This window comes from Suncus etruscus, chromosome 11 (assembly GCF_024139225.1).
Source record: "Suncus etruscus isolate mSunEtr1 chromosome 11, mSunEtr1.pri.cur, whole genome shotgun sequence".
Taxonomy (NCBI): domain Eukaryota; kingdom Metazoa; phylum Chordata; class Mammalia; order Eulipotyphla; family Soricidae; genus Suncus; species Suncus etruscus.
Genome location: NC_064858.1, coordinates 58,190,373 through 58,209,173, shown reverse-complemented (window position 1 = coordinate 58,209,173; position 18,801 = coordinate 58,190,373). Strand labels below are relative to the sequence as shown.

The following is an 18,801-nucleotide window of genomic DNA, read 5'->3' as shown; positions in this document are numbered from 1 at the left end:
ACAGAGCTAGAAATAAGTCTGAACTCTGCCAGGTGTGAGCCCAAAAGACAAATAAATAAAACCACTAAAATTAAAACAAAACAAATGCCAATACAGACAACACTATCTTAATATATATAACTTGAAGTTATATTGAAAGTTGAATTTTCTATACAGTCTTAACATAGAGTTAAGATTACTTTCTTGTGCAAATGTCCAAATCAATCTCCATGTGTTTGATATGGAATTACAAACAGCAAAATAATTCCTTCTTGAAAGTGATTTTAAAAGAACTAAACAACTAAGAATACTGTCAGCTTCATACATGGCTGCTAAAATAATTTTCCTTTCAAGTCACATGGGAAAAGGACTGAACGTTTCCTTTGAAGAGTGACACTCCCCACCTCTCTGGAAAGATTTCTATCCATGGTAAAATTGAAGTGGACTTCAAACTTGCCAAGAATTGGAAGTCCTTTAGCCACTAGCTCTTTTTCAAGTAAAATTATTTGTAGATTCCCAGTTGGAGGAAAATAGTACTTCACAAAGAAAAGCCTGATTCTAGTTAAATTAAGATGAATAAGTCAAAATATTGAAAAATCAAAGACACTCTCAGACTGAGCAGTAATTAATAAGAACATGAAAGGTCTAACCCTCTTTTCTTTTTTGTTTTGGGACCATACCTGGCAGTGCTCAGGGCTTACTCCTGGCTCTGTGCTCAGGAACCATTCCTTGTGGGGTTTGTGTGGCCATATGGGATGCCAAGGATCAAACCCAGATCAGCTGCATACACACTCTACCCACTATACTATCTTTTCAGACCTTAAGCCCCTTTGCTACTGACAAATACATGCAGGAACACTATCCAAAACGCCCATGAAATATATGACTAAAAATAAATATTCTAAACTTATCTATTCATTCGTATACAATCTTTTTTTTTCAAAAGAAGAGACATTTGCACCCTATTGAGCACATGACCTTATCCAATGATCCATTTCATCTGTGAAATTTCATTTACTTCACTATTTAGAATCAAAGTACTTCCAACTGAAGCAGTAGCATTGTGTTTTTATAACTTCTTATATTTATTATACCCTTACTTATTAACTCTTTGGCAATGTTGAATACAGAATCTCTGCTACTTCTAGCTATGTGGTCTAGTAACTGATGCTCTCCAGAGCCAAATAATGGTTACCTAGAATACAAATGTCTCATATACCACCTGGAAATCTAAAGATACTCAGTAAATACCAACCTCATTCCTCAGCCAAAATAAATTCAAACCTAGCTGTCTAAAACAAGCTATTTTTATTCTTTGAAAATGGTGCTGTACATACAATAAGTCTTTGCTTATTGTGAATCTCTATAAATCAGCCTCCTACTTAGAGCCAAAATACACATTGAGAAAGTTCCTCTCCACAGTTTTGCCTCACTCAATAATAGACCATTCAATAATATTCTTGGTTGTTTTATTTAATGTCTGCCTCTCCCAACTAAAATGTAAGCTCCCAGGCAAATCCCTTAAGTTTGGCAACTTCTGGGAAGCCCTGAACCTCCTATGGTCCTCCCATCTCCACAGAGGAAGGAGTCACAACGCATAGGACACAGCCACTAGGAGGCTATGATCTCCTTTTTCTATTCCATTACAAGCAGAGGGGACCCCAAAATTCCTTCTCACACAGCCTGAGACATAGGCTAAACTGACCTTTTCCTCTAAGATCAAGTGCTGGTCATGACAAAAGTGACAGGGAGTGAATGGGGGCATCAAGCTCTTGGTGGAGAGTCCCTATAAGTATAAAACAGAACTAGCATTGAAGGGGCTATAGAGACAGTAGGGCTTCCATTGTATATTCCTGCACCCACCCAGTCTCATAAAAAGTTAAGGGAAACGTAAAAAAGGAGCAAAAGTCTTGCTCGGTTCTGTTAGTGATACATCCCTAATGCCTAGACCAGAGACTGGTATTCAGATGGGAATTACAAGTTTCTTAAATTCAGTTAAAGTATCATAGACTATGCAAGTAGGAGATATGAGAGAACAGGAACAATGAATAAACAAAATCAGGTGCTAGAAAAAGATGGAGAGTCCAGACTCTATAAGAGAGGAAGGAAGCCACATGCTCCAGAAACAAGGAAGTGGATGGGCACAGTACTGCTAAGACACCCTAATGACAAAAGTCTGGAGACAGAAAAGTGCAGAGTAAACTGCTCTGTTCAGAAGAGTAAGGAAACCATGTGGCTAAGAAGAAAGAAAAGTCTGCCTACAGAGAAATGCTGATAAATAATGATTATGTACAGCGACCCAATGCAGAAAGTATTCTTAAGGTCCATTCTCTCAATTGTTCCTTCCAAGTCTTAAACTTTCTGCTTTTTTTTTTTTTAGGGTTTTTATGCACATATCCTTACAATGAACTCTACAAAAAATAAATGTACCTTAACCACCCTCCCTCCACACACACACACACACACACACACACACACACACACACACACACACAAATACTCTCTCACTGACCCTGCCCACATTATTCACTTATTCTGTACAACTATCTAATACAGATTCTTTTGTATTTGATAAAGCAGTCTAATAATTTATTGGTTTGTTTGTTCAACTTGGAACATTTTCTTTCATCCTCTTGCTTACTTTTGTTTGCCTCTTTGCTTTAGTCTGGAGGTTTTTCTAACAATCTATTTTCACATCTACATATGTTGCCCATATGTCTTACTGAAAATTAAAATTCACCAATGATAGCTCTAATTTTTGATGATTTTACAGTTTATAAGTGCCCATTAGTACCACAGAAGTTTAGTTTTTGGTTAGAATTCGCCAAGGGTTGTTTTTTTGCTTGTTTGTTTGTTTTAGAATTCCCAGTTTTTTAAAACCATTTGTCCATCTTTTCTTTAATTAGTTTTGCATGTGAATTAATTGTATAGCTGGTTTTCTGTCTTCCTCTATTTCACTTGGGCAGCTGCATATTTTGTTAGCTCTCAATCTACTATAGTCTGAGAAGCAGTTCTATTCTGGTGGCAGAAGGTGAAGGGTGAGTCTGCCTGGATGGGTCTGACTTCTCACAGCTGAGAGCTTATTCTCTGTACTGCAGGAAGGCTGGCTACCTCTCACTTCTACAGAAAGGAATCCCTGAAGACTCCCTGGAGTCAGCAGGCAGGTCTACTGCCTTTGTTATGTCGGGGTCATAATCACTGAGTCTATCTGACAAATAACTGACACCTCCATTATTTCTCTGGCAAGAACATATACCCTTCATTGGCTTCTCAGCTTGAGAAACTATAATTCTTAAGAATTTGCCCCCTCAACAGTAGAGCATCTAGGACCTGGGGTTAGACAAAAAAAAATATATATCAATAAATTGTACTATACATGGTCTTCATTTTTGAAATTTCTAATTATAGTATTAAGGCTGGAAAAACTGAATAATGTAATTAGAAATTCCAAAAATGATGATCAGGAATAGTACAATTGATTGTTTTTCTATGTGAAGCTCTCACCACATAGAATGGCAAGTTTAGTTAGAGAGATGACTACACTATCATGATAATGTTAATGAGTGAGAGAAGTAGAATGTGTGTCAAGAATACAGGCAGGGAGAGGGTGGGGAAGGAGGGAGATGGGTGGCATTGGTGGTGGGAAGGTTGCACTGGTAAAGAAGGCTCTTCTTTTTATGACTGAAATCTAATTATAGTATTCTTTGTTGTTTTGGCTTGGTAAATATTTTTGGGTATGTGTTGAGGAAAGACGTGGTATTTCTGTTTTTCTTTTGCTTACTGCTATCATGAAATAATTTTAATTATCAGGGAGAGAATTTCTTTCTTTTCTTGAGGGTGTTGGGCCATACCTGGCAGTACTCAGAGGTTACTCCTAGCTCTGTACTCAGAAATAGAACCTAGCAGGTTCGGGGGACCATATGGGATGCCAGTGATCGAATCTGGGTTTGTCCTGGGTCAGCCATGTGCAAGGCAAATGCCCCACCACTGTGCTATCACTCCGGCCCCATCAGGAAAATAATTTTTATGTATTGAACTTGATTATCATTTTTTTTACAAATTCTAGAATTTCTTTATTATCCATTAATTTTATTTACTCAAAAGAATTGAAAGGATTGTTCCACAAACCTATTTGTACACCTATGTTCATAGCAGCATTATTCACAATAACTAAAACATAAAGCAACATCAGGGTCCATAAGAGATGAATACATTAAGAAAATGTAATTTAACCAAATGGCATAGTAGTCAATCTTTTAAACATTAGAGTTCTTACATATACCATAGATTAATTTTATTTTTTATTTTTAATTAATATCTTTATTTAAGAACCATGATTACAAACACTTGTGTAGCTGGTTTTCAGTTATAAAAAAGGATACCCACACCACATTTTAAATTAGGACATATCAACTACTCTAATGGCCAAACCTGACTATGAAGAACAGCTTACTAGCAAGACTGGAATCTGATCCTTTTTTCACACAATAGTAACCCCCAAATTCCACAGTTCTAATTATCTTTAAACATCTAGAACTTTTTTTCTCAACCCACTTAAGTTATTAAATCGGCAACTTCTGCTGAGTACTCTGACATATGAGGGGAAACATTAGACTCAGAAGAAGGAAATGCTTGCACATATGACTTTTCAATTGTGGCTAAGAGCAAAATACTGTTAAGACAAGCTGAAAGGACTGAAACTTAATTTGTGATGATAGGAGAGGAAGCTCTTTGAACTATCTTTTAATGAAAAGGTCTAAGGGTATTTTTAAACATTAATTGAAAATTGATAAGAATGAGGAGAAAACATTCACCAAAGGTTTCTGTCAAAACCATAAATGCTCTGGAAGAACCTCTAGCCTTCTAGAGAGAATTACCTGGTCATCAGAGGTTTGAATAAGTCACTGTAGGAAATAAGCCATGTTGACCTACATAATTTTCTAAAGTAGTTTCGCAGGTCCTGTGATCAGATTACCTTATTTCTATTTAAGAATGGAAACACTAAAATCCTAAAAGAACCAAATCAATATGCCCTATAGCCTTATCATGACATAAATATTTTACAATCAAACATCACTTATGACATTAAAATTCTATATTCCCTTACATTTTCAAAAGTAAACATTCAAACATTAAGGTATTTATATTATTCAAACATATTTTCTACCATCAACATATTTATTTTAGAAAGTATTTTAAGCATAGATCATGTATCTTTTTCCATGACCAAAAAATGTAACATGCCAACATACTAAACTATTTTCCATAGTTACTTAGTAGCAAATATTAGTATCATTTTTTGTTATTGCAAAAAGTATTCTACTTGGTTATGATGTAGCTCTATAACTAGCTAAACTAATTATTCTCACAAGTTATTTTTTATAAAAAATACCTTATTACAAAATTTGATCATAAATACAAACTGCATCATTCTTCTCCTGGCATTTATTTTCAAAGTTTCATGAAAAAATGAAGCCAGATCCACTATTTATTAAAATAATATAATTATAATTCCTTAAACCATATCTTTGCACACTAAAATATAATTTATGATAACTACAAAATCTTAGATAAAATGCTTTCTCAGGATTTGTATCTCCTCATTTGTAAATTACAATAGATTACAAACACTAAATTACACTAGATTACTAGATCCTCTTCTACTTTCTGAAACTGTCTAAATTAGTTATTATTTTATAGAAATTAGATATCTGCCAGTTTCTAAAGTGTTAAAAGTAAATAAGTTAAAATAAAAACTTATTCTTTATATTTTTATTTTGATAAACTTAGCCCTAATAAAAATAAAGGCTCTTCAAATGAAAATATTAAAATATCAATATGCATTAGCAGGTAAAATTTATTTTTTTAATTACTGATTGATTAGTTTTTGGGCCAATAAAATAAAAGCTAATTGAAAATTTCCAAATCAAAGTATAAGAGCACATAATTTAGTTCTCATAATTGTATTGAGATGGAGCAAATATATCATAATTTAGAGATAATCGTAACTTTAAATAAACTTTGAAGAAATGAATAAATTCCCAGCCATGAAATAGTGTCTGGCTCAAACAGATAATTATTGTCTATGAAGCAAACAAATTAAACTTGATGTAGAAATAAAAATTAAGATTAAGAGAATTCTTTTTTATTTCCCCTTCCCTAAGAAAATTCTTAACATTTGAAAAACCAGTTATTAAATACTTCTAGGTCCAGATATTTCTAATGAAAGCAAAAAGAAAAACCTTAGTTTAAACCAAACTAAATATGAGAAATTCAGTTAGCTACAGGAAATGCTCTCCTATACCTATCTATAATTAACTAATTTTTACAACAGAATCTAAAAGTTTCTCAGCATTGAGTGTCTAGGGCTAACACACAGGCTTATGGTGTCTAAAATATATTTCTTTTAAAAATAAAACCAATTTTATAATTTCCATGGCAGCACATTAAATTATACCTTAATTTTCTTCTCTTGAATGGAATTGTGGATGCGTTCTCTGAGGGGTTTCATGGATGAATTATTCACTTGCATAGGAGATCTAGGTACAAAAACAGTAAAAATATATAAAGTAAAAAAACTTTTTAACTAGTTCTTAGCCTTATGTTATCCAAAAACAAATACTGAATCAAAAACAATTTAATCTACTTGTTTATAATGCTATACAGTATACTCTCAGGAATAGTTGATAACCTTACTCTAATTTATGTTCATTCATCACACTACCTTTAACTTTACAATTTCAAAGGAAAATACAGTTTCATTATCCCAAGAACTGCCGTTATGTTGTTACCAGTGGAAACGCTATGAACTGAAGTGTGTTTGACCCACTTGACTAAGAACAGAGATGAATGTGGATGTGAAGGGCTGGGAAAGAACATTTTCAATGGGAGAGCATGTCTTGCATGGGAGAAGCCACGTTTGAATTCCAACACAAAAATACATTAAAAATATATTAAAACCGTGCTCGCTTCGGCAGCACATATACTAAAATTGGAACGATACAGAGAAGATTAGCATGGCCCCTGCGCAAGGATGACATGCAAATTCGTGAAGCATTCCATATTTAAAATATATATATATATGTATATATATATATTAAAACCCTTTATTTTTTTTCCTAAAAGCATAATTTGATATGTGGAAGTATGTTGAAAACCAACAACAACTGCATGTGGAGCAAGTGGAGGAAGGGGGAATGAGATTTTCTTCATGTGGTTCTCTGGGATTCGAGAACAAGGGATAAGCAAATCCCTAATAAAATCTATTTTTATTAATAAAGGAAAATAATATAAACTAAATTCCCTTAGAAAAGTTCTTGACAAGGGGCCAGAATGATGGCACTGCTGTGAGGTGTTTGCCTTGCATGTGGTTGACCTAGGATGGACCCCTGTTCTATTCCCCCCCGCGTCCCATATGGACCTCCAAGCCAGGAGCAAGATTTCTGAGCGCATAGCCAGGAGTAACCCAAGTGTCACCAGGTGTGACCCAAAAATCAAAATCAAAAAAAAAAAGTTTTTGACATACATAGTAAAATATTTCCAGGGGCTGGGGATGATTTCTTTTACCTTTAGGTTCTGGTTTATAATACTGATACTGATAGAGCAGGGTCTCAAACTCGCGGCTCACGAGCCATTTGCGGCCTTCCCTACAACATTTTGTGGCCTTCAAATATCGCAGTATTCGCGATTATTCGCTTACCGAATATCCCTTATGCGACCCTGCCTCACCCCGACTTTGCCTCCTGCAGCCCCCAGGTAAATTGAGTTTGAGAACCCTGTGATAGAGTATCAAGCTTATAACTTTACCTCCTTTCAGTACTCAAGTAACTAAAAATTGTATATGCTAGAAAGGTAGGAGGGAAACTAGGGACATAGGTTATGGGAGGTAGTAAAGTGAAGTGACATGAAGAGAAGTGAAGTGAAGTGAAGTGAAGTGAAGTGAAGTGAAGTGAAGTGAAGTGAAGTGAAGTGAAGGAAAGGACCTGGTGCTCAAACACTGTAATTGTGGAACTCTATCATGAATAGCGTTGTAACTTGTAAAACTTTGTAGCTTGTAAAAATTCACAGTGATTCAATAAATTAATTTTTAATTAATTTTAATTTTTTTAATTAATTAATTTAACTGTCAGATTCTCTAAAACATTACCTTCTCACATTTTCTTTACATTCAAATGCTATCTCTCCCTTTAATTTTTGTCTTCTTTCTTCACATTTTCCTATATTTACAACATTTGTACTACCAGAGGTATTTTATAACCAGTGAAGTATTCTTTTAAAAATCATTATAAACAAGAATTTACCTTTACACAAAAACAGCTTCCATATTACTTACTTATAAAACATAAACACAGAAATATTATTTGGAAGAACTGTGTTTTCATCATTGTATAAAAGGTCTGCTTTGTTTTTGGTAGGTGGAGTGGCTGCTTCTTCATCCAAGAGAACTAGGAGCATTTTCACAGTATCTCTGCCACAGTATGCAGTGCCATGATTTATGGTATAAGACTTTGGCTATAACAAAAAGTAATTTTAAGAAAATGTAATCATCAATCCCAATAAATTAATTAGCCACTATTTCCATTTAATATACTAGAGTCTCTTTTCTCCTCTATATAACAAATCAAGGCCAAATTCGAAAAATGTCCCAGCTCCTCTATCAAGCTTCAAAAGAAAAAAATGGCTGCCAATACTTCCCAGGCCAGGCTGATACCTCTGTGGCATTATCTGATCCCCCTCAGTTGCAGGATTAAACAAAGACTTTTATTTGAATGAACTATAGCAACCCAACTCTGCATACTATACCCTCAAACAGAAACAGCTCCACAACTTAACCTTATCAAACTTCCAAGCCAGCAAGTTTGATTTAGATCTATAAATCCTGGTCTCTGTGGCAGACATCTTGATATTTTATAGTAGCATCAGCCTAGTAATATCACAAGTAATCTCATGGGAAAGCTACATAGTACTCTACCAAGCTCAGTGAGCCTAAGCAGGAATACAGAGGGCTCAACTAGTAACAAACATAGCCCAGTAAATTCTTAGACACTAACTTTATTAAAACTACATAGAGATTCAAACTATCATTTTATGACATAAAATAGTTCATGAAACTATCATTTCAAACTGATCTTGTTGATCAAAAATTTATTAATTCCACTTGCGTTTGTGTTGTAACATACAATATAAAGTAAATTTGTTTACTTTGCATAGAGTCTGGCCATGGTGGTCCATGAGACACTGTTGAAGGGAAAGTCATACTAGTGGTTTGAATATACAAATCAATGTCTGAATATTTAATGCCTGAAATGACTGTGTTATGAACAACTTGGTACATCATGTTGTTATAAAAATTAGAGGGCAAAACATGAAAAGCAGCTTTAAGGCAAAAGAATAATTTTCCTTTAATCCTTGCTAAAATCACTATGATCAACTTCCAGAAGCTATCCTATCCATCTATCTGTCTACTTATCTATTTAACATCCCCACTGAATGGCATTAAATTCTGATCAAAATAATATTTAGACAAAAAACGAGAAAAGTTAGCTTCTATCCCTCTTTGGTGGCTCACATTCACTGTGTATTTTTTCTTTCACACAACAGAAAACAATCAGGTTCCAGCAATCCAAACACCAAGACCAAGCTTACAGATGACTGTAAAGAATAGATTAAATGCAAAAATAAAAGGCCAGTTGACAATCACTCAATATTATCATTAGTAACTACCTTCCAAGCACAAGTACTTAAAGCACAGTCTACAATGGTAAAAAGCTCTGCCTTATCTAGCCCTAGTCTCTTTGATAAGATAAATAAGTTTTATTGTCAAGTGCTAAGAACATTCTAAAATACATGTAAGGCATAGTGAGAACCACAAAATAGCCAATTCTCCTAACCTAGGAAACACTGTCTTGGAGTGCACATGCTCAAGATCTTGGTACATATAGTAAGCAAGTCCTAGCATATGAGTTTGGGGAGGGAATTACGGAGAAAGGATTGTGAGCTGAGCTTGGGAAAAGAATTTAATGAAGTCCATCTTCTATGGAGTTCCAATCTCATATTTATTAAGCTAGGAAGTGAAATTATGCAGTTTACATTTTAGACAACTGATGACAATTCTAGAATAAGAATATGTCTAGGGGGCAGGATAAAAAAAATATAGCAGAGAAGATGTCTGCCTTGCACACAGCACCTAAGTTCGAACCTTGGCATCCCATATGATTCCCCAAGCCTGCCAGGAGTAATTTCTCAGCAGAGTGCCAGGAGTAACCCCTGAAGACCACCAGACACAAAACACAAAACATAAAAGCAAAGAATATTTCTAAATGTTATAGAAATTAATGACAAAATTAAAAGATCTAGACGAAGATACAGCAAAGAAAATAAGAAAAAGCACATAACAAGAAAAGAACTATAAAAAGAGTGACTAGAGAGAAGGGAAAATATATTATAAAGTTATATACATATACACACATGAAGAGAGAAAAGTGTTACATACTTTCACATATGTAAAATATTTGGAAGGGGCAAAGAGATAGCACAATGTCAAGGTGTTTGCCTTGCATCAAGAATGGTGGCTCAAATCCTGGCATCCCATATGGTCCCCGGAGTCCGCCAGAGGCGATTTCTGAGCTTAGAGCCAGGATTAATGCCTGAGTAACATGACCCCCCCCCAAAAAAAAATTCTGTGTATATACACACATAGAGAGAGATGACTTCTTAAATTCTTAAAGCATTTCTGACTGGGTTTAACAACATAACTAAATCCATATGTTGTGTAACTAAAGGAAAATCATTTCACTTTAATGAGCTTAAAGTACATTTACTGATAAACAGAAGAGAGGATGTGGCTAAGACAGAGTTGCTAGAAACTGTCTGGTCATCAAAGTTGGTCTTTGTATGACATTTGCCTAGCTATGGCTCCTTCCTTTGCTTTCAACATTGTGATCTTGGACTCCATTCTCTACTTGGGCAATTCAGGCCACTGAGCAAACTATAATGAATATATAACTACACTAGTCTTAGAGCAAGATGCCACTCACTATGTAAAATTTAACGTATTTTCATCAGTATCAGAGAATTCCACACTGTTTAATAACTTTTCTCATTGCCTTTATATTCCTTAGTACTACTTATGTGCTAAAATTATTTAATGGTTCCTTGGTTCTCTTAGTTATATGAATTGCAACAGTCCTGGCTTGATGATTTTGGCTTGGCTGTTATTTGATGAGGAAATTTATACCAATTCTTACTATAAATTAAAAACATGGGCAACATGGGGCTAGAGTCATAGCACGTTTGCCTTGCACGCAGCTGACTCAAGACAAATCTTGGTTAGATCCCCAGCTTCCCATATGATCCCCCAAACCAGGAGCGATTTCTGGGCACATGACCACAAGTAACCAATGAGCGTCACTGGGTGTAGCCCAAAAACCAAACAAAAACAAAACAAAACAAAAAAAAATATGAGTAACAATACTAAATCTCCATGTTGTTCCTTCAATTTCACTAAGTTAGTCTAAAAAAATCACTGGTATATACAAATAGCAACCAAAAAAGTTTCAAAGCGTAGTGAATGAATAAATAATAATTAAGTAGTCTTTATTTAAAGACAGGCTGTCATACTCACAACTAATAAAGGGACTAATTTATTATTTGAATAAACTGCAAAAAGTAATTATTATACACATAATACAAAATTCTCCAATCACTACTGAGGAAATTAAAATGGAAATCAAAAGTCTTAACAAAAATAAAATCCCAGGACCAGATGGATTCATTAAAAAAATTCTTTCAAATCTTACAATAGAGGCGGCGGAGCAGTAGCGCAAGTGTTAGGATTTTTGCTTTGCACGTACTACCCCAGGATGGACTGGGATTCGATACTCTAGTGTCTCATATGATTTCCTAAGACAGGAGAGATTTCTGAGTGCACAGCCAGGAGTGACTCCTGAGCAATACCGGATGTGGCCAACAAAGAAAAAAAAAATACAAGAAGAACTACTACCAATCCGTTTAGGGCTCTTTCATGAAATTGAAGAATCAGGAACACACTCAAATAGTTATTATGAAGCTAAGCTCACCTTACTAGAAAAACTAGATAGAGATGCTAGAAAAAGAGAAAACTACAGACCAATATCCATGATGAACACAGATGCAAAGATCCTCAACAACCTAGGATCCAACACCTATTCAAGAAGGTCATACACCACAACCAAGTAAGATCATTCCAGGAATGCAAGCATGGCTTAACATGTGTATATCAATCAATATAATATACCATATCAACAAAAATATATTAAAAAACACATGATCATATCAATTAGATGCAGAAAAGCATTTGATAAAGAATCAGTCAATAAGGTCCTACAACCATTCTTGATAAAACTCCCATCAAGACAGAATGGAAGGAACTTTTCTCAATATAATCAAGACCATCAACAACAAAACCTATGGCAAATACTATTCTCAATGGAGATAAACTAAAAGCCTTTCCTGGGGGAAGAAGCTGACCTGCGTCTTTGTCAGGGACTCAGAGGGAACTCAAGCCTCAATAGGTCTCCGCACTAGGCAGCTGGAGAAGCTGCTGGCCTGATTCTTTATCAGGTACCCAGAGGGAACTCAAGCCTCAGATGGTCGCCACACTAGGCACCAGGGGAAACAGCTGGCCTGTGTTTTGTAATCAAGGTGCTAAATAAAGATAATATTTTAAAAATATGGTCTAGAATGAAAAGCCATTAGTTGATGTCTCCCCAATAGCTTAATAGTTGTAATACGCATAATATTTGGTTATTAAGAAAAAAGTTAATGTTCTGGGCATACACAGAAGATTTCTAAGTACAAGGACAATGTGCTGTTGTCCAATAGAATAGTGATATATACAGAAAATAAATAATCATTAATACAGAAAACTTCTAAAGAAGAGCAAACTCGTCTGTTGTTTAGAATGCCTTGTATTGTAGTCAGACATACAAAGAACGGGCTTTTATTTTATATCATAATAAATAGGAAAATAATTACTATAATTATAACTACTGAAGAAGAGTAGTTCCTTACTGTTTATCAAGAATTATGAACATGGAATGCTGCAAAGTATATTGAAGATTCTCCAACTCCCTACTTGAATACAATTTGGCTCAAAGTTTTTATGATTTATTCAAGTCAAATATAATCCTACATAATCCTATTGAGACATTAGATATTTAAACAGCTTATAAGAAATACATGCTCTGTTTTAATTAAAGTTAAACATTTTTACAAGTAGATGAAATAATGGCATGTCTAGAAGGACAATGAAAAGTGAAAAGCTCATTACCCGTGCAGGACTGATGTCAGTGGTGCTAACAGTGACATTTCCTTGTTGAGAATTGACAATATTTTTAATCCTCAAATCTAAATCTTGAGCAACTTCCTCTATTGCTTTATAAAAAGGGTCCCTGCTGTTCTGGCCTTTTATCAGCTCCATCTTTAACAATGAGAGTATTCGACTCCCTGCAATGCTGAAAATAGAAATAACATCATTTTTATCAAAGTATTATAAATGATATTTTCATAAGCTTGAAAACATAATTCTCAGCTAAGATTTTTCAAATACAGCAGAAAAAATGGATGAGATCAGAAACAACATTTTTTATTTTTTTAAAGGAAAGTCATTTCCACAAGTAAATTACTTATGTCTTAATTTGAAAGTCAAGAAAAGTTAGTGATAAGTAAACTAACAGTTCCATATTTAGTTCTGGACACTTAAAATAGATTTAAATATGTAAATAAAGCAACTGAAAATCTACTTTGGTTTAATTCAATCTTAAAACCCAATTTAATAAAACGTCCAGTTGTTAAAAGTTGTTGCAAGTGGCTGACCTGGTTTCAGCACCAACACCCTTTATGGTCGCTGGACCCTGCCAGGGGTGATCACTAAGCACAGAACCAGGAGTAAGCTCTGAACATCACCAGGTTATGGCCCCAAACAAAAACAAATCAAAAATCTCAAATTCAACACCCAGTATCTCCGTTCAAAAAGGAATTAACTAGAGCCTGAAGTTGTGAAAACCAGATTCCCCTGAGGACAAAAAAATGTCTACTTATATGGAGAGTACTTGAAAAGACAACCAGACTTTCATAATGACTCTGCTTTTGCCAAGGTGGAAGGAGCCAGTTTGTCTTTTATTCGATTTATACTATGTATTTTATAGCTGACCTTAATGTTTTCTATTTGATAATGGCCTATAAATACAACTTCCCTATGCTTAATCTTGTGCCCAGCATAGTTCTTAAATCTTCCAGTTAATATTAAAATTTGCCTTTAGATTCTTAGATTTTTTCACAGATAAATAAGATTTTACATGTTATTAAGGGTTTTGTCCCTAATTCAATTTTTCTATCTTTTCTTTTTTGCCTTAACAGACAACCAATGCTACACTAGAAAGAAATTATAAGAGAAGGGACACTTGGTTTGTTCCAAATCTGAAAAACTAGATTCTAAAACATTTGGCCACTAACGTTTTCTCAGACTCCTATTCTCCCTTTCCAGAAAACATTCTCATTCTAGAGGGGCAACCTTCTAGAGTAGTCCTTGAATCCCTTTGCACTTCGTCTCTGGTCATGACAGACTTTAGTAGCAAACTATACTAGATAGATCTGTCCAGATGGACATGCTCAATGGGGGATCTAGAAAAGAAAGTTCTCCTTCCTCTAAGACTTATCTCTCTGGCTTTGCTTCTTCCCCTCACTTTTAGGCTACTTTTGGCCATTAATTTGCCAATTCCTGTTGCATTTTAAAAACATTTTAAAGTACATTATCATGGGCCAAAAATATAGTACAAAGATGCTTGCCTTGCACATAGCCTGGATTCAATCCCAAGCAATGCAGGAATGATCCCTGAGCACATTAATTTAAAAAACAAACAAAATTCTGCTATCAAAGAAAACTAATTATTTTTAATGGAAATGGAAGGGGTAACTGAGCACCAAATCTGCCATAAATCTGTCATCAGAAATCTGACTAGACTTTGACAGTTCTTTACATTTACAAGCACTTTGATTATCCCTTTTTCCCCTTAATTTTTGATTAAAGGCATAAAAATTAGTCAATATATAGTCAAAATAAAAAGCAATATTATATGCATTTTTGAGATTTTAACAGAAGTTTTATAAAATATTTATAAGATAAGAAAACACAAGATAGTCTTAGTGTCAATTGTAAGACCAACAGTATCATTATTTTTGTTGTCTAATTTGGGGGGTACATCTGTCAGTATTCAGGGCTTACTCCTGTGCATTCAAGGAACACTCTCCACAGAGCTCAAGGACTCATAATGGGTGCCAGGGATCATACCCAGGTCAGCCAAGAGCAAAGTGTATAAGTCTTATACTGATGTACCATCTCTCCAGCCTCAATGTATAATTTATTTAAATAATAGATGAAAGTCACCTTTTCTTTTTTTTTTTTTTTTTTTTGGTGTTTGGGCAACACCCGGTGACGCTCAGGGGTTACTCCAGACTATGAGTTCAGAAGTCGCTCCTGGCTTGGGAAACCATATGGGACACCGGGGGATCAAACCGCGGTCCATACAAGGCTAGTGCAGGCAAGGCAGGCACCTTACCTCTAGCGCCACTGCCCGGCCCCCAAAAGTCACCTTTTCTCAAGAACAAATACGACAATTTTTAAAGATGATACAATAGACCAGGGTTCTCAAACTCAATTTACTGGGGGTTGCAGGAGGCAAAGTCAGTGTGATCCTTGAGTGCAAAGTCAGTAGTAAGCCTTGAACAAGGGGGGGGGGGGGTGACCCAAACAACTAAATCAAAACGAAAAAAGATTCCTCTAGGGCAGGGCCACAAAATGTTGTACGGAGGGCCGTGAGTTTGAGACCCCTGCAATAGACTGATGAATTATATTTATGAAAATAATTTATGATTTGTATTTCAGATACCTGACAAGGTCAAAATTTTGTCACCTGGCAAAATGTACCAAGCATTGCATGGATTAGTGTACTGCTCTATATTCACTGACCTTAGTGCTTCTAATATGTACTTGGCATCAAGATAACATATTTCAAAGTCATGCTTCTATAAATGTAGAAATTCTTGAAGTTTTAATTCAAATGACACCAGAATATATGAATAAGCACTGAGAATACAAAATGATCAAACTCTTTGAATGAGCAAAACTTGATCATAACTGATAGTAGGAAATTCTGAAGGTATTGAGGGGGTATTTGAATAGATATTAAAGAAAAAAGTGGGGAGGGGAAAGCATCCCATTAGTAAAAAAATTTAAGTGAGAAAGAGCTCAATCACATCTGAATCTGGGGACAGAAATTGTTCAGAGGGAATACATGATGCTGAAGATCAAACCAGGGCTAGCCTAGGATGCCTAGGCATCCTTTCTAATCCCTGTACTATCTTTTAGACCCTGGAAAAATTTTTTGAATTTGAATTATTTATTTAATGTATATTAATTTTATTTGATTATATTTTAGAATGTAGAAAAGTTAGAGGTAGAATTTTGTACTGGGCAATTTTCATCAATAACCATTTTATAAATGTATAGTTTAGACCATTTAAGAAATACACACTATAGGGGTCAGAGCAATAATACAGCAGGTAGGGTGTTTGCTTGCATGTGTTTAACTGGAGTTCAATACCCATCATCTCTTAGAGTTCCCCCAAGCCCACTGAGGGCAGGATCAGGAGTAACCTCTGAGAACTGCCAGGTGTGGCCCCAAAACAAAACAAAACAATTTAAAAAATTTTAAAAAGAGAATTGCACATGATTCAAAACTTGTTGGTTAATACAGTATAGAATTTTAAACAGTTAAATATAAGGAAAACTATGTAACTTGTTTATATCCACTTTTAGTTTGTTTTGATACAGTTTTGGGGGTTTAATTGTGTGTGTGTGTGTGTGTGTGTGTGTGTGTGTGTGTGTGTGTGTGTGTGTGTGTGTGTGCTTTCTTACTAGCTTTTTTTCTTTCTGTTCTCACTGTTCAGAGGAAATCACAGTATGCATTTTATAGTGGCACCTACTGGCACAGTGTAGAAATGCATTCAAACTATAGATAAAAATGTGATGAAAAGCTAAGAGTGGGGAGTGGGGAGTTAAATGTGAATCAGATGAGAATGAAATTTTCCTATACATGGATGTACATGGAGTCTATCATGCTGAGTGAAATAAGTCAGAGGGAAAGAGATAGACGCAGAATAGTCTCACTCATCTATGGGTTTTAAGAAAAATGAAAGACATTTTTGCAACAATCCTCAGAGACAAAGAGAGGAGGGCTGGAACTTCACTTCATGAAGCTCACCACAAAAGAGTGGTGAGTATAGTTAGAGAAATAACTACACTGAGAACCATCATAACCATGTGAAAGAATGAGGGAACTGGAAAGCCTGTCTAGAGTACAGATGGAGGTGGGGTGGGATGGAGGGAGATTTGGGACAATGGCAGTGGGAATGTTGCACTGGTGAGGGGGGGGTGTTCTTTACATGACTGAAACCTAATCACAATCATGTTTGTAATCAAGGTGTTTAAATAAAGATATTATTAAAAAATGCAAAAGCAGAAAAAAAAAGGAAAGAGGAGAAAAAAAGTCAAAAAGGGAAGAACTGGTGACAAAGCAATAGCAAAGTAGGCAGGGCCCTTGTGCTTGCATGCAGCAGACTCAGGTTTGACACCCCCATGCCCCATAAGGTAACCCGTGTCTTGCCAGAAGTGATTCTCGAGTTCAGAGCCAGGAGTAAATCCTGAGCACCACAAGTGTGGCACCAAATCCAAAATAAAATAAAGGAAGTATTGAGAGAGAAGATAAGAAATTTATGGGGCTGGAGAGATAGCATGGAGGTAAGGCGTTTGCCTTTCAAGCAGGTCATTGGTTTGAATCCTGGAATCCCATATATGGTCCCCCGAGCCTGCCAGGAGCGATTTCTGAACGTGGAGCCAGGATTAACCCCTGAGCGCTGCCGGGTATGACCCAAAAACCAAAAATAAATAAATAAATAAATAAATAAATAAATAAATAAATAAATAAAATAAATTTAAGATACATTTCAGATTTCTGCTTTGAACAACTACATGAAGAAACACAATGGTTTAAATGAGTTGTCTCAAACACCCTTGCCCCTGGAGTATAGAGAGAAGGAAAATAACTGAGTGGAAGAAACACAAATATAAAAGGATGGGCGTCAGAGGCCAAGTGGTCTCGGGTGCACTGGTAGTGTTAAGAGACTTTCAAACTTTAATGATCAAAACTTAAAATGGACCTGTTATACTAGCAGGGGGCTGGAATGGGATGTACTTGGGGTGGGAAGCATTTGGGGAACATTAGTGGAGGGAGGTTGACACTGGTGGTGGGATTGGTCCTGTTTCATTGTATGTCTGAAACCCAACTATGAAGGACTTTGTGAATCACAATGGTTTCAATAAAATAAAATTTAAAAATAGAAGAAGAAATAATGGAGGTCAAAAAGTTCAATGGGCTAGAGCACAAATTTTGCACGAAGTAGGTTCAGGATCGATCTTTGACACAGCATGATCCCTTGAACACAACTAGGAGTGATTCCCAAGCATCGAGGCAAATAGGGAAGAGTTCTTCCAAGGGAAGGGGAAGGGAAAACAGGGGAAGGAAATGAATGGGAGAGGAAATTATGAAAAAGAATAAAGGGGAGGGAAAGAGGACAAAAAAACAGTAGGACAGGGCAGGGCAAATGTAGAAAAACAATAGAAGAAAAGATAAAATCTTGCAGTTAGTCAATCTTGGATAGAAACAGAAGCATCATCTTAAGTCAGAGGGAGAAGGAAAAATAAGTTGATCTCACTTACAAAAAAGA

At 35.5% G+C, this 18,801-nt stretch overlaps 1 protein-coding gene and 1 non-coding gene across 6 annotated transcripts in view; one reads left to right on the top strand and one right to left on the bottom strand.

Moving 5' to 3' along the window:
- The window catches only part of PARPBP (PARP1 binding protein), a 58,021-nt gene that overhangs the window by 7,129 nt on the left and 32,091 nt on the right, over positions 1-18,801 (bottom strand). Inside the window, exons 6-8 of one of the 5 annotated variants that reach the window (XM_049783168.1) lie at positions 13,289-13,472; positions 8,312-8,490; positions 6,437-6,518 (exon numbers count right to left, since the gene is read on the bottom strand). The exons of 2 other annotated variants lie outside the window; for them this stretch is intronic. In XM_049783168.1, the coding sequence (XP_049639125.1) occupies positions 6,437-6,518; positions 8,312-8,490; positions 13,289-13,472 (445 nt within the window). The remainder of the gene's footprint in view (positions 1-6,436; positions 6,519-8,311; positions 8,491-13,288; positions 13,473-18,801) is intronic. 2 more of the 5 variants (XM_049783170.1, XM_049783165.1) reach the window with 2 other exon arrangements.
- On the top strand, positions 6,941-7,047 carry LOC126023439 (U6 spliceosomal RNA). The gene has a single exon (XR_007500562.1). It is a non-coding gene; the product is annotated as a U6 spliceosomal RNA (small nuclear RNA).